This window comes from Periophthalmus magnuspinnatus, chromosome 4, assembly GCF_009829125.3.
Source record: "Periophthalmus magnuspinnatus isolate fPerMag1 chromosome 4, fPerMag1.2.pri, whole genome shotgun sequence".
Taxonomy (NCBI): domain Eukaryota; kingdom Metazoa; phylum Chordata; class Actinopteri; order Gobiiformes; family Gobiidae; genus Periophthalmus; species Periophthalmus magnuspinnatus.
In genome coordinates, this window is record NC_047129.1 from 10,514,776 (window position 1) to 10,536,990 (window position 22,215).

The 22,215-nt window shown below is 38.0% G+C and overlaps 3 protein-coding genes across 3 annotated transcripts; all 3 read left to right on the forward strand.

Moving 5' to 3' along the window:
• Positions 1-4,340: 4,340 nt before the first annotated feature.
• st6galnac5b (ST6 (alpha-N-acetyl-neuraminyl-2,3-beta-galactosyl-1,3)-N-acetylgalactosaminide alpha-2,6-sialyltransferase 5b) lies at positions 4,341-13,273 on the forward strand. The gene is made up of 5 exons (XM_033965375.2): positions 4,341-4,554; positions 4,878-5,081; positions 10,299-10,708; positions 11,010-11,117; positions 11,915-13,273. The coding sequence occupies exons 1-5, from the start codon at positions 4,540-4,542 to the stop codon at positions 12,156-12,158; spliced, it is 981 nt and encodes a 326-aa protein (XP_033821266.1). The 5' UTR covers positions 4,341-4,539; the 3' UTR covers positions 12,159-13,273.
• Positions 13,274-17,097: 3,824 nt separating this feature from the next.
• Positions 17,098-18,959, forward strand: ptgfr (prostaglandin F receptor (FP)). Its single transcript, XM_033964736.2, has 3 exons — positions 17,098-17,163; positions 17,316-18,110; positions 18,651-18,959. Exons 1-3 carry the CDS (start codon positions 17,116-17,118, stop codon positions 18,957-18,959), a joined length of 1,152 nt encoding a protein of 383 aa, XP_033820627.2. The 5' UTR covers positions 17,098-17,115.
• A 513-nt stretch (positions 18,960-19,472) lies between these two features.
• btf3l4 (basic transcription factor 3-like 4) lies at positions 19,473-22,094 on the forward strand. Its single transcript, XM_033965605.2, has 6 exons — positions 19,473-19,566; positions 19,931-19,992; positions 20,254-20,367; positions 20,644-20,845; positions 21,658-21,717; positions 21,803-22,094. The coding sequence occupies exons 2-6, from the start codon at positions 19,939-19,941 to the stop codon at positions 21,847-21,849; spliced, it is 477 nt and encodes a 158-aa protein (XP_033821496.1). The 5' UTR covers positions 19,473-19,566; positions 19,931-19,938; the 3' UTR covers positions 21,850-22,094.
• The last annotated feature ends 121 nt before the right edge of the window (positions 22,095-22,215 follow it).

The following is a 22,215-nucleotide window of genomic DNA, read 5'->3' on the forward strand; positions in this document are numbered from 1 at the left end:
GGTGTCATGTAAATTATTCTACTGAGTACTGCGTGGTGTCAGGTGAGCTGTGCCACAAAGCCGTTTTTGTCGCGATAAATCGTTGCAAAGTTGCTATTTTTGATAAATCTAACAATAGCCCAAACCCGTCTCTCTCGATACTTGCGAAACACTGACCCCGTGTGGCGGTATTGTGGTCTTGCATCTTCTGGTATTTTTGTGTGTATTTTGTTGTTACTGTAGGCCTATACAACGTTTATCCGCAGAATAGACTAAAATAAATGCATGTTTTTTTTTAATTTTTTTAAATTCTGTTTTATTTTTATTTTGTTTTGTTTTTTCATTTAGTAATGCAGTTAATTTAATGCAGTAAAACATTGAAAAACAACACAAACTTGGCTTGGTGGGGGCCTCAAACAAGCAGGAGGAGGCCCTTTTTCCATGTTGTTGTGTTTTTAATGATTTTTTGTACTATGGCATAAATCATATCTATCTCCAGGGAGTTTCAAATTATGCCCATGGAACATGCAGATGAGTGCCACCCCCTGAAAGTTACATTCTGTAGCCTTAAATTGTGCATCATTAATGTTCATGGATATATTGGAAATGCAGATTTTGTTACAGGCCTCCTATGTAGTCTAAATATTACATGAAAATGACAAAACTATTAAGCGGACGTTGATTCCTTCTAAGGTGCAAGTTACATCAACAGATAATGGCAACAAAAGTCAAAATTAACAAATAAATATCATGATGAGGTATTTTCAACCAAATCTTACTATTTTGTAAAGAAGTGAAGTCACCATTTACACTTCTAGGCAACAGCAGAATAATAAGTAAAGAAATTTTTCTGCAGGATGCAAGACAATTATTTATATTGCACATTTGCTTGGTTGCTTACTTCAGACCACAGCAGATGATATGGATAAGAAAAGGATGATAAATATCCCAAAATAAATGGAAAAGTCAAGATTGCAGCAAAATAAAATGCTATTAAGTAAGAACTTTGTTATGTATTTGATAGCCTATGTGATTGACAAAGCTCAGAGTTACTAACTCTTGAATCAGGGGACAAATATAATGAGTAAAACAAACAGCCCGCTCCGGGCGCTGCAAACAGGTGCAAGCAAAATGATAATTTCACACTGGCAGCATTTGGCTGTGCATCAGCAGGCAACCGGCTGGCGCTTCATTGAAAAACAGGTTCAAGTTAATTAACAAAGGTTTTGTTCCACAGACAGGGGCCATGCATGTGTGTGCTCTTCCTGAGCTGTATTTTCAGACCCAGGGGTCATCTCTATTTAAATGCACATACTTCCATTTGACTAATCCACTGAATAGGCCTACATGACAACAAGATGCATCATTATGAACCATTTTCTAGGCTACAACACACAACAATGTGGAAAGCAAATCTTGGCAAAGTGATGTTTGTACGGGCTTGCTTATGAATTTACATTCACATTTTATGGTTTGATTATTTCATCATTTCAGATGGAGGGCAGCTCTATGAAAGATTAATTGTTTTTAAAACTGAAAATCCTCAAATATTGAACAAAATTATTATTTGTTAGAGATTACTTAACATTAACCAGGACAAAACATGTGCATTTTGGCAATTAAAAGGCTAATTCTACCATGGATTTTTTAAAAATCAGTGAAACAATTGAATCCGACCTATGAACAATCAATTTTATACCTGGTATTCTGTTCTGTTTTTCTACAGCCTGTGTGCCACCCAGCTTACCTCTGTGCCTTGGTCCTGCCGGCACCTGCCGCTCCAGTTACTCACCTCTGTTTCTCGGTCAGACTCGCTCCAGCAAAATTGTTAAACTTTAATCTGCCTCAGTCTGCTTTTGGGTTCAACTCAGCACTGATGTCATCCCTTCCAGAAATTCTGCATCCCCTGGGAATTGTTAGCTGCTCAAGTTGCAATAACAAATTATTAAATAAATGTTTCTTGCTATTAAAGGAGAAATATGTATGTTAAGTGTTTTTTTGATGGAGGGTCCAAACCTTCTGTTCTCCATGGAAATGTATTAATTTGTTTGTCTTTATCTATATAGGGAGACCCAATGAACGCACTTAGACTCTCTCTTTCATGGATGTCCTGTTCAAATACAGAAAAAAATACTAACAAAACAAATAAGTAAATAGTAAATAAATAATAAACAAATAAGTACATAAGTCCATTTAAAACATTAAAAACAGGGGCAGGTGTGAGTATAAATATTTGCTTATGAAATTGCATTTGTAGCATCAAAGTATCCGATTTTGTTTGTCCTTGAAATGTATTCTATCTTTGTGAAGTCCTTTTTCATCTCAGCTCTGGTGCAGCCAGTCCTTAGACTTATACAATCATGTGATCTTGTCTTAAATGTCCCTTTATCAATGATTAACAAGCAAGTGAGATATTCCAGGAGTCGATGAAGTAGTCTCTTATAAATACATTTCATATAGTGTTGTTCTCTTCTAACCGATAGCAATGGCCAACCTACTTTTTCATAGAGAATACAGTGAAGGGCTTTTAATTTATCACCTGTAATGAAACGAAGGGTTGAGTGAAAGAATGTATCTTAAGGTTTCAAAGTAGAGGCTGAAGTCTGCATGTACAGTTTATTATGTCTCATAATACAGTACTTTTCTGTAATTGAATGGGATGCAATATTTGTTTCTGTAATAAATTTATCATTTTGATTTTAAACTCTTACATAGTTCTGAGATTATTTTTTTTAAGGATTTGTTTTGTCAAGCCAAAACCCAAGCTGTTTATAAGTGTTGGTTCTTTCAATCAGTGTGCCATTTAGTGTATATAAATTTCTAGCTTGCACATTTTTTAGAAAAAAAAAAAAAATCATATACTTAGTTTTGTTTGCATTCGATGGCAATTGAAGATTTATGAGGGTATTTTGTATTTCTTTAAAATCTTGCTGCAGTTTTAAAACCTCCTGATCAGCAGAGGGAGCACTTGCATACACAAAAGCATCATCTGCATATAAATGTATGCGGTTTTCTCTTAAATTGCAAACAATGCAGTTGGTAAATACAATGAAAAGTAGTTGGCCCAAAATTGAGCCTTGGGGCACTCCTACAGTTTAAAAAAAAAAATTTAAACCCTCTACCCACTACTGCCTGACCCTGAGTCCTGCTTGAAAGATAATTTTGGAGCCAATTATATGTAGCATTGTCAAATCCAATATAATTCACTTACTTCAGACTACAGCAGATGATATGGATATATCTCAGCCTTCCAACCCACATGACCTAATGTTTTTTGTTTTTTGTTTTTAAGGGTTGTGAAAATGTTATTTAAAACTTTAGTGGTTGCAGTGACAGTACTCTGCCCTTTTCTGAAACCTGATTGATAAGACTTAAAAATAAACTATTTATTTAAGTAAATTGTAACTTGATTTGCAACTTACTTTTCTAAAACTTTTGCAAGACAATGTAATTTATATATTGTGCAGTAATTATTCACATTATTCGTTGTCCCACATTTATGTGAAGGCAAAACCTGTGCCTTTTTTCATAAATCTGGTATAACTGCCATTTGATTGATTAAAAATATGTAATAGAGGTTGAATTAAATTTGGGGCAGCTAGTAACAGTGGTGATCAAGGTCATTAGCTCCTGTGGACTTCGTTGGGTCTAAGGAGCGGCCATGCCAAAAGACAGCCAAAGTCCACTGTTTCCTGGCCACTGTTTTCAACGGACCTTTACAAAAGTTGACATTGTTTTACACTTAAGAAAAGCCCAAACCCTTTTCTTAACCTGAATCTTTACAGACTTGTGCCTAATCTTAACCCGACACAGGGCCTATGCCACATATGCCTATTGTATTTGTATTCATATAATTGGAGGCTACATATTGACAATTAAATATGAATTGTGTTTGTGACAATATTTTAATCTTCTATTTTCCCTATGCAAGCAGAGTAGAGCCAAAACAACACAATGTTCATTTCAAATTGGGAAACAATTAGATATATTGGGAATGAAATGTGCACTCTTTGAAATACAGTACAAATAATTCAGAGCTTTATCACCTTTAATAACATTTAATAGCCAACTAAGCCAAGAACTTGCATACAGTGTAATTAAATTGCTTATAAAGAGTCAATTAATGAAGAGAGATGAGAGGCCTACACAATATAAGTAACACTATAAGTAATTTAGCACCCAAGAAGTGATCCATCTTGTTAAAATCCAATACAGTATGGAATATAGGGAATGTCTCTGTAATGTGATGGTTGCATATGCACGTGTCTAATCTCCCAGTGCTCTGAACCCTTGTTGAACCTCTGTGCTGTGTGTTGGGGTTGTTTAGGACCATGAGGAGCGTGCAGCGGCGTGAGGAGGACGTCCCTGTAGGAGCGGAGCATGTGTGAGAGCGATAGTAGAGCTGCGATCCGTCTGTGCAAAAAGATGCTCACCGCGCGCTCCTCGTCTCATCTCCTACCAATGATCCTCTGCAGACCAAAGTCCTAACCCGGTCAATCCCCCTAAGGCCCCTGTGTCATGAACTGTCCAGCAGGCGTATGAAAACGAAGAGGATCAACGATGCGGATAAAAGTGGTAATGCAGCCTAATTATGTCGATAGCCTGTTAATCAATCGTGGAGCCCATTGTTGGTTTATCTTTGGCTAATCCAGAGCATGCACCTTTGAATGGAATAGCGTTGACCAAATGCTATTTTTGCATTGTTGTTTTACATGAGTGGCACATCTGACATTTCCTATGCAGTCTGGCATAAGGGACCGCAGCTGTGAATATTTTTCTTTTTAAAAAACAATAATACAGCATCTCTTTCTCAGCCTTCCAACCCAAATGACCTAAATGCACATTGGTTGTATTACCGTAAATACATTTCGCTCATAATGTGTTTTATTCCTCTGCAGTGCCGGGGAGTGAGTGGCATCCTCGCCGTTACCATGGTGACTAGCTTGATGTTGGTGTATAAAGGTATTCACAGTGACACACCGCCCATGCCACCTTCGTCAGGGGCCACGTCTAACCACAGTTCACCCCGGACCCCTGGTGCGGCTGCAGAAAAGCCCCCAGTGGCAGTGCTTCAAGGATACACAGCGATCATGGACCGAAAGGTAAGTTTTAAGACCCTTGACAAATCTGGTTTTGTCATTTTTCTTTTTATATATATATGAAATTATACCAAACAACATGACAAGATTTTCCCCATCTCTTATCTTGGGTGGGTCTGGGGTGGGTCATATTGAGTGCATGATAAACACTGAACAGTTTACAAAAGAGTACATGCAAACTCTAGACAGTTAATGGCTACTTTACAGCTCCAGTTTCCCTTAGACTACAGGTTATTTTGTTTTCTAGATTTGCTCAAATAGCTCATAGGCAAGGCAAGTTTATCTGTATAGCACAATTCGTACACAAAGTAATTCAAAGTGCTTTACAGAACAAGAAGGACATTAAACTCACACAAATCAAAACATAAATAATCCTAATAATAACATAAATTTGAGCCTGGATTATAAATATATAGCAAATATGTATGTCCTCTTAAAGTCCTCTTCAACAGAAACAAAATCTTTGGGGAAAAGCTTTGCGGGACTGGTAGATTAGTTAGTTAGTGCAAATTTTACAAAATTCTTGCCACTGTGAGATTGCTAGTGTTTCGGTTTTGACCAGGCTCGGCTATAGTTCATTGGCCTACATGTCATTTTCTTTTCCAGATTTGTCCAAATAGCTGTAACACTCATAGCAAATTAGTGGTTAATATGGAAGTATATAGCAAAATGCAAAACAAAACACAAACTATTAGGAAACATATAACATGAAAAGAAAAAAATATGTATTCAATGTTATGTTTTGATGTTAGTTCATTTTAGCAGTGATTGTTTGGGTGAAATATTGGTTTGTTTTAAAAGGAGCAGTTTGAATTTGTGAGAAAGACTCTTGTTCTGGTATATAAGATTATCACACGCACATCAACTGCCACTACAACCCTGTAACACTGTATATCCTGTAATATCCACACTTTGTGATAAGATCATGACTAAAACATGAATATGTAAAACAAACCGTGCCTGTTTAATATTCTCTCTCCATAAATGTAAAGCAGAGAGGCGTGCACATTATCAGGCATGCTGGAAATGGGGGTTTGGAGCTGCAGGCATTGCCTCAGTAAATGAAAAACTAGTAAAAAATATTTTGTATGTCCGTTCGATTTGTGTACTAAATTTTGTTCTTGGCTGCTTTTAGGGCCAAGTCTGAGGCTCATAGAAATTTGCATATTACAGAATGGAAATGACTAGTGGTTTATTTGTCTCTATAAAAAGCATTGTCTGTTGGAGAAAGTGTCCTCTCTGGCTTCTCACTTCACTTTTCTCCATTTCCCAATTTATATTTAATGCTGAGCTTTGAAATATTTAGCCACAAATCACTTCAAATGAGATAAGTTTCTGCTAATGCCAAGGCCTGTACAAGTGTGGAAAGGTTTGAGGTAACTAAGTGCAAATGATAATTCTTTCTTTTTTGTACATTTCATTTCATTATGATTCAGTGTCTCAATTTATCGCACATTTGAATAATAGACAAATACAACAAACATAGATTAACAGTTAAGTAATCTGATTCAGGTATCACAGTGTTTATAGCCTTGACTAATTTGCAACACCAGTCCCCAGAAGGGCTGTTTTCACAAAAAAGCAGTAAGATTATTTGTAGAAAAAGCAGTAGATACAGTGAATTTGTCAAGAAAATCAAATATCAAAATATTACACACTTAGAAACTCATACACTCACATTTCACTTTTATAAAAAAAATAATAATAATACAATAGATAAAGCAGCATTTACTCCCTAAATAACTCAACCAGTCAGGACTATTATATACCACCAACCATTAGCTCTATGAGTATCTTTAGCTTCACTCATTTTTATGTGTTGGGCAATAATGTAAAAAATGTAAGGCTTATGTGTGTCCCGCAACAAATCAGTAAACTTAAGGTGGATGTCACATTTTTTGTCATAAGCTTGAAATAAATCAATCAATATGACAAAAAACCTCAAAACAAAACAAGAAGTTATGATTCTTCTTTTAATTGTCCTACTGAAAACTTAAAATAAAATGGCTGTCAATAATAATTTCGTGAACACAAACTATTTTAATCATTGCTATTTAACGCAAAAAATTATACATTTCTTCCTCCAATCTCTGAGCTCTAGACCACAACACTTTAAACATGAAAAATTAACTGTAGACCTCTTGATTAAAAAGACCCAAGTTGATAATTTACAGTTAGAAATTACTGAATCTAATTCTCTAAAATTTGAGTATCTGCAAGGGCCTATGTAGCCACTCTCATTTGGTTTGATAGATTGTTTAGACGACACAGTGTAGATATGCACTGAAACACAGCAGAGTGGAGAGGGTGATAGTTTATGTGTTGCTATGATGCTATTAGGAAAACCTGTTATAACTTTATCAAAACATGCCTCGTTTTGCTTGAAAAATAAAATATCATTTAGATCAATACAAAAATTGTATGGTTATCTATAGCCAGTACTGTTTTTGTGCTAGTCCCAAGCCTGGATGAATAAAGCTGGTTATCTAGTGTAAGATTTATGCAACATCAACCTTCAAATCTCTACAGACAGACTATATGCTGGAAAGGGAAAAACTGAAAGTGAAGAGCAGATGGCAGCTGTTATATCTGAGAGCTGCATTTGAGATTTTACTGTTTTATTATTCAGAGTTTCACTTGGATGTCTACCAAGTATCTAGTGTTGGTTGATGAATTCAGTGTGCAACAATTTCATGCAGTTTTATGTCTATTCCTTTGAACTGTCTCTGTGGCAATAATATGGAGTGAATAGCCTATAGCAGGAAACTTAAAACATGTTTCAAGTTCTGGCAAAAGCACAATATACACATTATTATTATTATTATTATTATTATTATTATTATTATTATTATTATTATTGTTGTTGTTATTATTATTATTATTATTATTATTATTATTATTATTATTATTATTATTATTATTATTATTATTATTATTATTATTATTTATGTATTTATTTATTTTTTGATATGTGCATCCTGGAGTATTGTCTCCTGTGGGGTCATATGAAGCCTGTTACACACCTGCACACTCACAACCTCCAGCATGATGCACTGAAGAAAATATGATGTCCTCTTCAAAAGAATCTGGGCAGCTGGGAAGTGTTTTTTGCCTGTATCTCTCTCTGTGGGGAATAGCTTTGGGGAGATGGTGGATTACACAGGCAGTGCAAATGTTGTGTCAGGACATATCATTTAAATACATCTTCAGGTTGTATATTTTTATTATATATAACTTATATTATGGATCTTATTTTGTAGTCCCAGAAAGAAAACTTCAGTCTCATTTTACTAGTCTTCTTTCCTTCATCCCCTCCTTGCCTTGAACTCTGTTTAACAATAAAAGCTTGTTGTTTTGATGTGTATATGCAAGATCAAAAGACGCTGCATTCAGTCCCCTGTAAATAATGGAGATCTGATATCAAACACCAGCTAATGTGCCTCCCAACCCTCTTCTTCCCTCACCAGATCTGTTAACCTAATTCACAGGAGAGTCAAACGTATACAGTTACCAATGTGTTTATTACTGCTGCTAAAAGTTGCACCACAGTGATTGTTTTAGTATAGTCCTGAAAAATGTCTGAAAATAGGTCTGTATTGAAAATGTGATATTAAAAGCACACTGTGTAACTTTAGGTGGAGAGTAAGCCATCTTTATGTCTCTATGGAGATGTTATTGCATTGCCTGGATTGTTCCACAGCATGACAATAAACTCTTCATGGAGACAAGCAGGCAACACCTTCAGACCAAGTTACAGGTCAGATCCAGGGACAACTGGGCCAAAAAATACACTGAAAAACAATACATTTTTGAGCAATAAAAGACCCATATTAGAATAAATTCAATTTATATACATTTCATTACAGGCAAAGTAATAACATCATGATGAAGGTGGCAGAGCTTCATGGTGGCAAACCCTCAACTCTCAAGAGGCCAACCTTAATAATAGTTAAAAAGTTTCTCACTACTTCCCTGTGACCTCAAAAAACCCTCTATATTTTTCCAAGTCCTTCAGTGTATCAATCTCACTGACAGAATGTATTGCAGGCTGGAGGATGTCTGGTGCAATACAGTCCTGAATGATGGGGTTGACTCTCGGACTAATTATAATCCGTCCTTTCCCTCGGGAGGTGTATAAACAGGATTGCGATGATGAGTATCAGCCTGTGGGTGGTAATCGACTGGGAACGCTGCTACTGAGAAAAGCTGCTAACTGTTATATCTGCTCATTTTAATGCACTTTGAAATCTAATGGCCATAAACATCTAAGTTCCCCAACTCTATTTAGTATTCGCACTTTCTGGCATAATAGTCTGAGAAAATGTTGGTTCAAAAGTCATGTATTATTGATCAAAGTTGAAACTGTATAAGAGATACACTCAGAGTAGAATTGTTCAGCTTATTAACTACAATTTTATTTAATGTACTCACAATAAAACTATGAATTACCCAGTTTCTAAGTGTGTAGGTGACACTGGCACTAAGCAAAGACCACATAATATGATGCAATACTAGAGTTTGAACCAATTATATGCTTGAGTCTTGAGTGGTCCACAGCCAATCCAGTAAAAATATCCAAATCTTGGCAGTTGCAGCCTCTTGCTGGAGTAAATGTTACTGCATTGCATATCTATGACTGCATCAAAACTAGTACAATACATTTCTCCCATTGCACAATCACATCCACACACCTCAAATGATGAGTGTAGACCTTTGATGTTGAGCTCTATTAAAGTTGGGGTGCCTGACAGTAAAAACAGTAAAAAGTAAAATGTATTTAATTTTTTTTCAGACAGAAAAGTGAAGCAGCTGGCCCACCCCTACTCATCCAGTCAGCTCTCATGCCAAAGTGTTACATAGTGACTCACAATTAGAGCATCTACCTATCGCGAATATCTGCTTTTATTTTTCTCTTTCTCACGGGTGAAACTGAATTTACTCATTTGCCGTCAAATGATCCAAACAGTATAGCTGCAAAACAGATTTGAAATTATGTTTATGCATGCTTCAGTCAGTAAGTTTTAGAGCGGTCCAATATTAGCGTCTCTGATTCAATAAACCCCAGATGTAAAACTGGTTAAAAGTAAAGGGCAAGACATCCCTTATAATGATGTTGCACTATTATTGAATGTGGGAAATTGCTTTTGTGATTAATATTTTTAATCAGCAAGTAAGGGCTTCTTGCAGTATTTACTTTTGTGTCTTCCTTTACTTTCTCAGCCCTTGGAGATGCATTGCAAAACATGCGCACTTGTAACCAGCTCCGGACAGCTAGTTGGCCGAAACATGGGTGAAGAAATAGACCAATCAGAATGTGTGATTCGCATGAACGATGCTCCCAGTCTTGGCCACCAAAGGGATGTTGGCCGGCGCACCAGTCTACGTGTAATAGCTCACTCCAGCCTCCAGAGAGTGCTAAGGAATAGGCAGCAGCTGTTCAACTCCAGTCAGAACACAGTCTTCATTTTCTGGGGTCCAAGTCACCTTATGAGAAGAGACGGCAAGGGTCATGTTTACAACCACCTGCGCCTGCTGAAACAAGTGATGCCCACACTCAAAATCTACATGATCTCTCGGATCCAGATGCTGAAGTTTGATGAGTTATTCAAGAAAGAGACTGGCATAGACAGGTAACTGAATTAGAGCAGAACATGATTAAGGCCATTCAACACCCTATACAAAATGGACAATGCCAACACTGTAAATAAGACTCCAGACACCTCAGTCTCATGTACAGAGTGTGAGTCTGTAAATGCCACTATTTTATCTCATGAATAAAGACAACTTGTCCCATTGAAAGATTAGGCCCATATGCTTTAGGCTCTTCATTTAGTCACGGTCCCTCACATTTACACAAATGTACAGTGTAAATATGAGTGTACAAATGTGATTCTATTAAAAAGGTATTCAAATTTGTGTAATGTCTTTTAGGAAGAAATCCAACTTATGGCTGAGCACTGGCTGGTTCACCATGGTTACAGCCCTGGAGCTGTGTGACAGGATCAGTGTGTTTGGCATGGTGCCGCCAGACTACTGCAAGTAAGTGATGCAGTAACTGCACCATACCATGTGACTGAATTGAATTTAATGCTGTATGAAATGGATTTGCATTTTTAATATAACACTTGGAATAATGCATCTGGTTCATCCAATGTAATTGGACAATCAAATAAAAAAATGCATTTAATAAATGGCGCTGTATGAAATGAAACCTCTTTAACCATAATTAGCCTGATGTTATGAGTACATGTTTATTATTTGCTCACTACTTATTACTTTTCCTAGAATCTCAGATTTTCTCTTTGTCACCTTGCATTTAGTGCAGAGGGCAAACAATTGCTACTGTCGCTCAAGTCTGAAGATAACAGACTTTAGAGAGTCTTTAGAGAGTGGCAACAGCACACTTGTGTTTCCACATAAAAGTCTTGTGCATATTTAATGATGCCTTCAGTGTGAGAAATAGTGCAGTCGTTTCATGCACAGTTACTTCAGCATGGTCGCTGTGGGGAAGTGAAATAGTAATAATAGTACATACTGACTACAAAAAAATAAGAAATACAGTTCAGTAATTTAATTGATGATGTCCTTAAAAATACATTGTCTTATTGTTCTGCTGGGTGAACTGGAGAGGCTCTTGTGTGCAGGCAGTGGGTTTAAGCCTGAATTTGTGAATAATAAACACAGAGCACTGAGTTCTTCTGATCTTTCTGTCTGTCTTTTATTCAGTCTCTGAGTGGTTCCTTTTGAGCCTGTTGTTTCTTTAGCCTCCACACCTCCTCTCCATTGCAATTGGCACAGTTTGTTTTATTCTGTCTGTCTCTCTCTATCCTCCACAGATCATCCTTGCGTCGCTCTGTGCCGTATCATTACTACGAGCCCTTAGGGCCAGAGGAGTGCTCCATGTATCTGTCTCATGAGAGGAGCAGGAGATGGAGTCATCACTTCATCACTGAGAAGAGGGTCTTTTCGAATTGGGCCCAAAATCTGAACATAGACTTCCACCAGCCGCAGTGGACACCCTCTGCTCGTAGGAACAGTTCGTCCACTGTCGTCTCCACTGCTGTTGCTGCTGGATCCTGAGGTTACTTTAGTGTGAGGATGGTGTGAAATATGAGGGTGGACACTTTGAGCACACACAGCCACAAATGAACAAGTGGTTGTTACAGGTGTTCGCCTTGTGCTTAGGCAGCCTGGGCGATATGCACAGAGTAATGACAGTGTCATACAAATTTAATGGGATGTTATGATATAAGAGTTACAAAGGCTTAACAGTATAAATTGCAGAGGAGAGGGAGAGTTTTGTTATCTGGGTTTCCTACTTTTGTGCTGGATTCCCTTCTGTATGAGACTCACTGCAATTGGGATATTTCTGTTTTACATATGCTACAGAAGTACATCTACCTACAGCTTCTTTGGTTGAACTATATGGGACGACTGTTGACTTAAACAACAACAACAGTTAAACCATTATTATCATAGTGGTGAACTGTGACCCTCAAAAAACTGGTTGATACTTAAACCATGCTTAATTTAGTAAATACTGGCAAATTTAGCAGAAACATTGCATCCATGTTGGAAAAGTTCACCCCAATAACAGATCCATTCTAATGCAGGATAGATACTGTAATGGACTAGACCACCATGAACAGATAGAAGGCAAAGATGTGTGTCCCCTCAATTGCAGCCAAAAAGAACTAATTGTCTGCTGTCCTTTTGTGTGTTCTTTTGTGATTTCAGCAGAAGCGCCTGTACTCAGGTGGAATCTTAATGTGATAACGCTCTCACGTGGAGCCGGGGTGTCATGCTAAGTGCACCGGCTGCTCCTGTGATCCATGGATGTGCACTCTGCAAACCAATTACCTCCTCTTCAGGTAGAAAGGTTGGGATGTAAAGGCTTCAAATGACAGACAGGGTAAAAAGAGCGTCACAGCTGTTATCTGTAACATGTTATTATTACCATCGATCTTGGAATACAAAGGCAGGGACAATCAAACATTTTATGAACTCATTTAGGATTAATGTATTAGCTCTAGCAAGCTGTATTATATTTCTTATGGTGAAACACAAAAACTAAATTGTGTGGTTCTTCTTATATAACATGTTGGTGAGCTTTAATTAATTAATTTTATTTATTTTTTTTATGCATCAGTGTTTAAATGCTTCTTAATAAAAAAAATATTTGCCAAAGAACATGCAATTAACATCTCTTGAGATGTTACTAGTCTGCTGAATTTAAATTGTTATTTATTATTTATATAGTTATTATTATTTTTTACTGAATAAAGGCTTTACCATTAAATCTCTCATTTGTTAATTGTTTATCTGTAGATGTTATGCGTTTGCTTATCCCAGAATCCTTTCTAGTGGGGAGAAAAGTCTCTTATGACAACCATTACCTGCTGATAAGGCCATGGTGGAGCATATAGGTGTAGTGAAAGCAATAATGAACAGGCCTATATTTACATAATAGTGCATATATAATTGGTTAACTGATGTTTGTCATGGATGTTATTCTGGAAGAAGGAAAATACATTAAATCAATAGTGAGTATTTGCTACCACCTACAGGACATGTGTATCATCTGGATTTTGAGTCACATTTTTGTCATGTAGTGCAGTGTTTTTACCCAGGGGTACAGGCACACTTGAGCACTTACCATAGAATTAAATTTGTTTAAAATTTTGGTGACATTGAATTTAAAAAATATTGTTTGTAGTAAATGTTACACCCTTAAACCTCTGTTTTTATTGGCCATGTTGAGGTCAGTCACATGAAATTTCCCAAAGTATCATGGATGGGGAAACATTTTTTAAATGCCTCCATGATTTTTGATATGTTCAGTTCAAAGGCCAGAACAAAAGGCTTGAGGGTTCACATAGATTCATATTTTTCCCTACTTCCAAAACTCTGATGTCTTCATCTTCTTCTGCACATGTGCAGACTTTATATATATATAATACATTTTTATTTTATTTTATTACATTATATGGCCATTCTGCCATAAAAGTGCAGTAATATGGATTTCAATAGAAATCAGAAAAACTGGACTGGTTGTTTTGGTCTGAAGGTAAAGATTGGCTTTGAGTCCAGCACAGACATTGTGTCCCTGAGACTGCCCCCCTGTGGCACCTGTGTGAACACAGAACTATCAGTGGTCAAAACAAGTGCATCTCATACAACAATATCTCCCCTCTGATTGGCCCACACAAAATTGGGTTGTATATGTTGTTTGTATTTTTAAAGTGTCAAAGTGTAAATAAAGACAAAGACTCTGTCCAGGTCATTTTCACAGTAGCCATTTTGGGTCAGAGGCTATAGTAAAGAGGAGGTTCTTGGGCTGTTATGCAGTTGATTGAAGAAGAGGATCTCAGCAGCCAAGATGATGAGGAGTTGAAGAGCTCAATTTATAGGGGAGATATTGTTGTTTGAGGGGCACTTGTTTTGGCAATTGTTCACACAGGAGCCACAGGGGAGTAGTCACACAGTCAAAGTGCCTGTGCTGGACTCTTAATCTTTACCTTCAGACCAAAACAACCAGATCAGCTTTGCCCTGATTTCAGGTGAAATGCATCTTATTATAATGTTTTATACACCGTGATGATGTTTTCCATTTCAATCTAGTACAGTCTACTCTAGCTATGCATCCATGTCTAAGCTAACGAGGACTGAGCTGGCAGTTAGTGCCCTAGGTACAACACAGGAATTTCTCTAGCAATCTGTGTGAGACAAAGCTAGGGGGGTGCTCAGGACACAAATGGTTGATATTTTGTATTAGCCCTATAAAACCACCAGAACAAAATGACAAAACGCTCACTGATTTCAAGCATATTCAGAGTATTACACTGGATTTAGTCATTAATTTTCTGTGATAAGTCACTTGTGTGTATCACAGCTGGGTCTCAGGCGCAGGTTTGTCACAGACATTCACACACGTTTCCCATTAGATATGCTGACTCATGCACAGTTTTAAAATTCAAAGTTGGAAAAGTGAATTTGAAAATGCCAACCTTGCATTGGCCTATATAGACCTGAAATCAAATTTTTATGTTGTTGAGCAATTTGTATTCATAAGGTCCTGCATTCATATTTGATTGTAATTTTTATTTACACATTTTTTGGTTATTGCTTCTGACATAACTTCCCTACAAAGGATATCTATAATTTATAACCTAGAATAACCTTGGCACAAAGGTTAAGGAGGAGAAAGCCCAGATAAACTGTTTTCCTTTTCATTGCAAACTTTTGACTGGCACCATTTGTCAAAGCACACTTTAAAATTTGTTTCCGAAAAGTCATTTAATGTATATTGTATGAAACTTTAAAGCATAAGAAACAATGCTTGGTTGGACTTCCAATAACTTAATTTTGTGACTTTCCACTGTAAGGTAAAAGTTCAGCTTCTGTGACAATTTCCTGAGAGCACCTTGGCCAGAGTCTCTTTGAGTAATGGAGAGAACAGAAGAGGCAGAAACTTATATGTGCAGCCCTGAGTCTTGGCCTAGTAGTGATTATAGATGGAGAAAATTTCAGCAAAAAGGCTCTTTATAGGTGATTTTCCCATCTTACTCAATCTACTGTTGGCTTCATGCTAGCCCATTTCGCAGTGGCTAACAAAAGAATGTGATTGTGCTCCATGTCTCAGCTCAGAGCCATTGTCTCTGCCATTACATGGGGCAGCTCTGACACCACACCTCCAGCTGTAATGTCACCTGCTTTTAGATTCCTAACAGAGAGCGTATATATAGAAATTAGTCACCATTAACCAACATATGAAGGTGTTAAGAAAGAATTACCAAGTACAATGAAAAATATGTGTGGCTTGTTTTGTTGTGCTGGCCACTGACCACACAACAGTTACCCCTTCGTGCCATGCGGTGCTAGATATAAAGAGTATTTTTTCTGTATGTACAGTATCTTTCTCTTCAATGCTGAGAGAAGTACAAATGTGAGATCCCCTTTTCTACAGGGATATAGGAATAAAAAATATTCCCTATTTTACAGAAAGTTATACTAATCACAGAACAACTGACTTAATAAACTTGCACTAGTGACTAATTACAGTAATATCAAGACTACGTAATGCAGTTTTGAATGGAGTGTGACTGTGTTAATAATGGACAGGGTGTGTTTGGTAATAAGTGTTCATAAGATAATTTGTTTTGTTCCTTCTGTGTTCTTTGGCACATGTGATACAAATAAAATGCAGATGTACTAATCCAGTGTGGGGTGTCACTGGTTTAATGAGTGCCTCTGACTGAGCTCCAGCTTGTTCTTGATGAAGTGGAACATACTGTTTTCATTGTGCCACACTGAACAGGAACAGTTGTGAAGCTATAGAACATTTGTGGGAAGAATTAAATACTTGTTACTCTTTGTTGCAGATTATATAGGCAAACAGTCCAGTCAATCTGAAACTGATAAACTCAACCAGTAACAGTGTTTTTAGTGTTAATTTCAATAATTCAGACCAAACATAAAGACAAACGTCCCTTCACTATTTAGTCCTGATATTTGTAAGAATTCACACAAGGGCATCCATGAAAGATCGTGTCATAGTTAGACTATTCATTGTCCAAACAATACTTCAAAATAGGGCCCCAGCCAAAGTCAAACCACTGGAACTTCTCATTCATTAAAGTTCACCACATGAGAACACACCCAACTGTCATGTATTAATTAAACTATGTAATATAACATAAACATAAAGAGGTAATTTTTGCAACTAACTGACAGCATAAAAGACACAAAATTATGAGGGCAACCATAATTAATTATTATAAAGTTTTTTATAGCTTGTTTAGGTTTGTTTGTTTTTTTGGTTTTTTTTCAAGTACAGTGTCAAATATCTGAATGCGTCTTTATCTGGTTTGATGCAAGTGGACAGCCACTGTGGTGGGCTGTGTTGTACTGATGCTGCAGCTCATACTCCTCTCACTCACAGTTGGCTCCAGTGTAGTGTGCACAGCAGAGGTGCCACATCGGGGCTTTCAAAGGAATATTATAGTTTTATTTGTGGACACTTGACTACTAAGAGGAAATGGATTTGGGAATGTGGTACAATGGGGATTTAAGGACTCACAAAAAGGTAAGGAAATCCATTGGAACTTTCTTTAGAAAACAGTCAATTATACTGCTCTATGCAGCCAATGTTGTTCTGAAGGGTATAAAATTGGGACCCTTTGTCATTTTGTGCAGATGTAATGAGCCTCTGTGTGTACTGCTTGTTTATGTGATTAGAGCATGGTGGTCAATGGGAGCACAGGGTCGAGCTGCAGGGCAGAGATGAGAGCTAACAGCACGTGCACCTCCCCGGAGCTGTCCATCACAACCTCAGTCATTTCTATGAGTGTGGGGATCATGTCCAACAGTCTGGCCCTCTTCATACTTCTCAAGTCCTACAGACGAGTTCACACTAAGACCAGGGCATCGTTCCTCCTGTTCGCCAGCAGCTTGGTCATCACTGATCTGCTGGGGCACCTCATTATTGGGGGCTTGGTGCTCTTTGTCTACAGCTCCCAGAAGATGTGGGATGTGTTTGACCCCCATCGCATCCTGTGCAGCGTGTTTGGAGCCTGCATGGTGTTTTTTGGCCTGAGCCCTCTGTTCCTGGGGAGCCTTATGGCTGTGGAGCGCTGCATTGGAGTGACCCGGCCACTGTTCCACTCCACAGCAATGGCAGCCCACCATATGAGGCGGCTGCTGGGGCTGAGCTGGCTGCTGCCCGCTCTGGTGGCTGTGATGCCAGTGCTGCTGAGGAGACCCTACAGTGTGCAAAGTTCCAGGAGCTGGTGCTTCTTTCACATGAAGCAGCCCCAGGACTGGCTAGACATCCTGCTGCCTCTGCTCTTCTCCAGTCTGGGCTTGTTAGCTCTGCTTCTTTCTATCGTGTGCAACACTTTCACCAGCGGTGCCCTGCTGCAGTCCCGACTGAGGCGCAGACATCTCTCTAGGAGCACGTCCTACCACCTGGAGATGATCTGCCAGCTGCTTGCCATCATGCTGGTGTCGTGTGTGTGCTGGGGCCCACTGCTGGTGAGCATTATATCATTGTGCTCTCTAATTAAACACTGGAGAAAAGCTTTGCTTGGTAATAGGCTACTGTCCCACGTGACAGTGAACTAAAGTAATATTATACATTCAATTTATTAAGACAGTTACAGAGCCTCTACTGGGCAACACGACTTTGTTAGCATATGGAATAATAATGTTTTCTATAATCTGTCTGTGTCAGCAGTTATGAATGGCTGGAATTAATTTATTATTTGGAAATGCAAAGCAGGCTAAGATTTCCTACTGCACTAGTTACTGTGATGTGAAAATAGTTTATCTATAGTAAATTTCACAAGTGTTTAGTATTACACTTATGTGTTATGCTGCATTACAAGAGACTCAAGGCAAAAAATGAAATGAAAACAACAAATATTCACAAATCATTAATCAAAGAAATTATTACAGCAAGTGTGTGAAGAAGTAATCACTGAAGTCACTGCATTAAAACAAATGCACAGTAATAAGCTGCTCTATTAAGACAATGTGGTTTGTCTGATTGTTCCACTGCTCTGTGATGTCCAGGTCTGTGTCATTGTGTTGAGTATCACAAGCAGACAGGAGCCAGAGACCCACAATCTGCTGATGGCTGTGCGGATGGCCACATGGAACCAGATCTTGGACCCCTGGGTGTACATCCTGCTGCGGAAGGCTGTCCTAAGGAAACTTTTTATGTTGGTGCACAGGGTGTGGACTGTGAGGTCTTCAGAGCTGCAGTTGTGGCAGAGCAGTGTGCAGCGCATCTCAGTGAATACTAGCCACTCAGGGCTCTGCCCCAGTGAGGGTCTGAGAAAGAAACATTTAAATGACACTATCATTAAATCTATTTCCTAAAACACTATTAGGAAACACTACTATTGACTATCCATGTGAATGTACTGTTCATTTATTTAAGTTTGTGTAGAAAGACAAACTATGTTTTTTTTTTAGTTCAATGTGAAATGACAAGTTGCGCTGTATAATGTGGTATTTCTCCATCTGTGCTTTTGAACAAATTGTTTTGTGTAAAAATACTGCAGTTGTTTAAGCTTTTGTGTATTTTTGCCTGTAAAAGGCCTAAAATAACAGCATAACCCAGTGTAATGCAGGCTTGTGGCATGATCTTTTCTGTTTCCTTCCCCAAAATAAATGAAAATGACTTTGGGGATGTGGTTTGATGTAGGGTATACTCTGTATTAAAACGTTCCGATTGAATTAAATACTATTCAGTTTATCAAGAACTATAATATTATATTATTAAATTAAACCTAATGTAACTGGATAAAATAATCCAAGCTAGTAAATAAAAATAGAGTATTGAAGCCCTCGTGTCCAATGGGCGGCAGCACTGTTCTGCACTGACGTCACTCAATGCGGAAGAGAAGCTCCATATGTGCGTGACGTAATCGGCTCTCAGACCTCCATCTTTCAGTGCCGCATGTCTCTGTGGACATTTGAGCAGGTTTGACAGCAAAGACACTCATTTGTGGGCCGTGTGGGATGGCTGGAGGCTTTAGGGTGGCCGGTGCGCGGAGGTGGTGAAGCTGTGTGGTGTTTTGTGGCTGTGACAGGCCGTGCGCGTCTTCTCCGGGCCTCAGTGTTTTCATCTGGACAGCTGCTAACCAAAAACACAGCCTCCGTCCAACTACACACTGCATTAGATTAGCGCGACCTACCATCATGTTTAGAAGCAGTCAAGTTTACTGATGCTAAGTGCGTGTGTGTTGGACACCTGTATTTGATCAAACATGTAGGAAGTAGTGTTTTGTTTTCCACACCTCCTGGTATATTTCACTTCAGGTATGTTTCACAATTCTTATTTGCAGGTTACAACATGAATCAAGAGAAACTGGCAAAGCTTCAAGCCCAGGTTCGGATAGGTGGGAAGGTAAGAGATCTAAGGTCATGTGCTAAATTCAGGAGGGATTGATTTCTCAAATGTCATTTACTTTTCACTTGTTTTGACTTAATAGGTAGAGATATTATAATTAATAATTTATCAAATTGTAATAGTAGTGTAATCAAATGTATTTTATGAAAATATATCAAGGTCAGCTTTGAATAATGCATAATTTGGCATGAACTATTATAACCAGTTTACACTTTGTGTAACATCCAAAAGCTTAACTAGTTTACTTCTTTTTCACAGGGGTCAGCACGTAGAAAGAAGAAGGTGGTGCACAGAACAGCAACAGCTGATGACAAAAAACTTCAGAGTTCACTGAAGAAGTTGGCTGTCAATAATATAGCGGGGATTGAGGAGGTAAATGGTATGGAAGGATTGAGTAAACTCAAGATACTCTATTTTTTACCTTTCTACTAGTAATTACAATATAGTCATATATACCGACCAATAAAAGTTGCCATGTTTAGAAGATCAAGTTTTTTTTAGTGGTCAATTATGTAGTATGTTTTTTATAGACAATACAAATGCACACAAAACATTGTCACCATTTTAATGGCTTGGACTGAGACATGTTGCCTAGCAGAACTCAAGGCACTTTTCTCTGAGCATTTATATTTTTAATACATCTTTCAGGTGAACATGATAAAGGATGATGGGACTGTTATTCACTTTAACAACCCCAAAGTGCAGGCGTCTCTGTCTGCAAACACGTTTGCCATCACAGGCCATGCTGAGACCAAGCAGCTGACTGAGATGCTGCCTGGGATCCTCAGCCAGCTTGGAGCAGACAGCCTCAGCAGCTTACGCAAGCTTGCCGAACAGTTCCCTCGCCAAGGTGCGTGAAACCATGTCCTGTACACTGTGAGGACTGACTTTTGAGTGAGGACTCAAAAAGAAACTTTTACTGAAAATAATCATTACAAATGTAATCATAGAACCATAATGATATATTAATAGAAACAACCTTACTTATGTGACCTGGAATCTGAATTATTTTTTAATAATGGCAAGTAAATACAGATCAGTAGGTGGAGACAGGGGGTGGTGAAATCAGGGATTTTCTGAGCACTCAAGCCTCGAATGCAGGACAATACAGAATTACTCAAACATGAATTAATACAAGTACAGTTTTGAGTAAACTAGAAATGCACTTATAACATGGCTACAAGCTCATAAAATATGTATACTTGAATGAAACAAACTGACTACTGTCTACTACCCCACCAATATAAACAGGAGTGGTGCGATGAGAAACAAACCCCACAAGAATGACAAGATTTTGGTCGAATGTATAATATATTAATCAATAAATATTTTGCTAAAATAGCGAGTGATGTAAAATGTGTCTTTTAGATGGAGGACAGTTTAGGTGACTGTCACAGAATTGATTTTGATCAACCAGAGGTGACCCTGTCAAGACTAGATTCAGTTAAGCTAAATGCTACAAGAAATGCAGTGCCACTGGAACAAATTGTTTTTCCTAAAATGTTTATCAATAAGCTGTCACCTCACTGCAAATCAGTAAATCAATAGTAATAATGCAGATCACAAACATATAATTGTCAGGAGAAAGCTGTCTCTATAAGCCAGGAGCAGTTATTTTTCTATATTCCATAAGCTTTGTTTTCTATTTGTTTCTGTCAGCAGCTCTCGACAGTAAGGCCCCAAAACCAGAAGACATAGAGGAGGAGGATGATGATGTTCCAGGTAAGTGTCTAGCAGCACAATTTGGAACTGATTCACACAAAAACCAAAGCAATGACTTGAAAGACCCTTTGTTTTGTATTTGCAGACCTGGTTGAGAACTTTGATGAAGCATCCAAGAACGAAGCCAACTGATACACACATGGGTTTGATTTGCTTTAAGGGACTGCAATGAAACAAGACTCATTCTCCTCTGAAAATGAACACATTTACAATTCCCTCTGGATGTTGGGCTGACAGTGTAAAACCAATTACTCTTCAAATATGTGGTCAACCCTACAACATGTACATCGTCAGCTGTGTCCAGGATTCCTATGATAATCAACGCTAGTCTTAATATGTTTTTGTTTTTTAAACCAATAAAGGTGATAAACATTTTAGATGGTGATGATGTGGTTCTTTGGTGTGGAAATTGTGCTGATCCGGTTCATTATAGGTTGCAACCCTAAAATAAGATGCATCGCCTATTAATATATACTAGTAGGTCTATGCATATCTGAA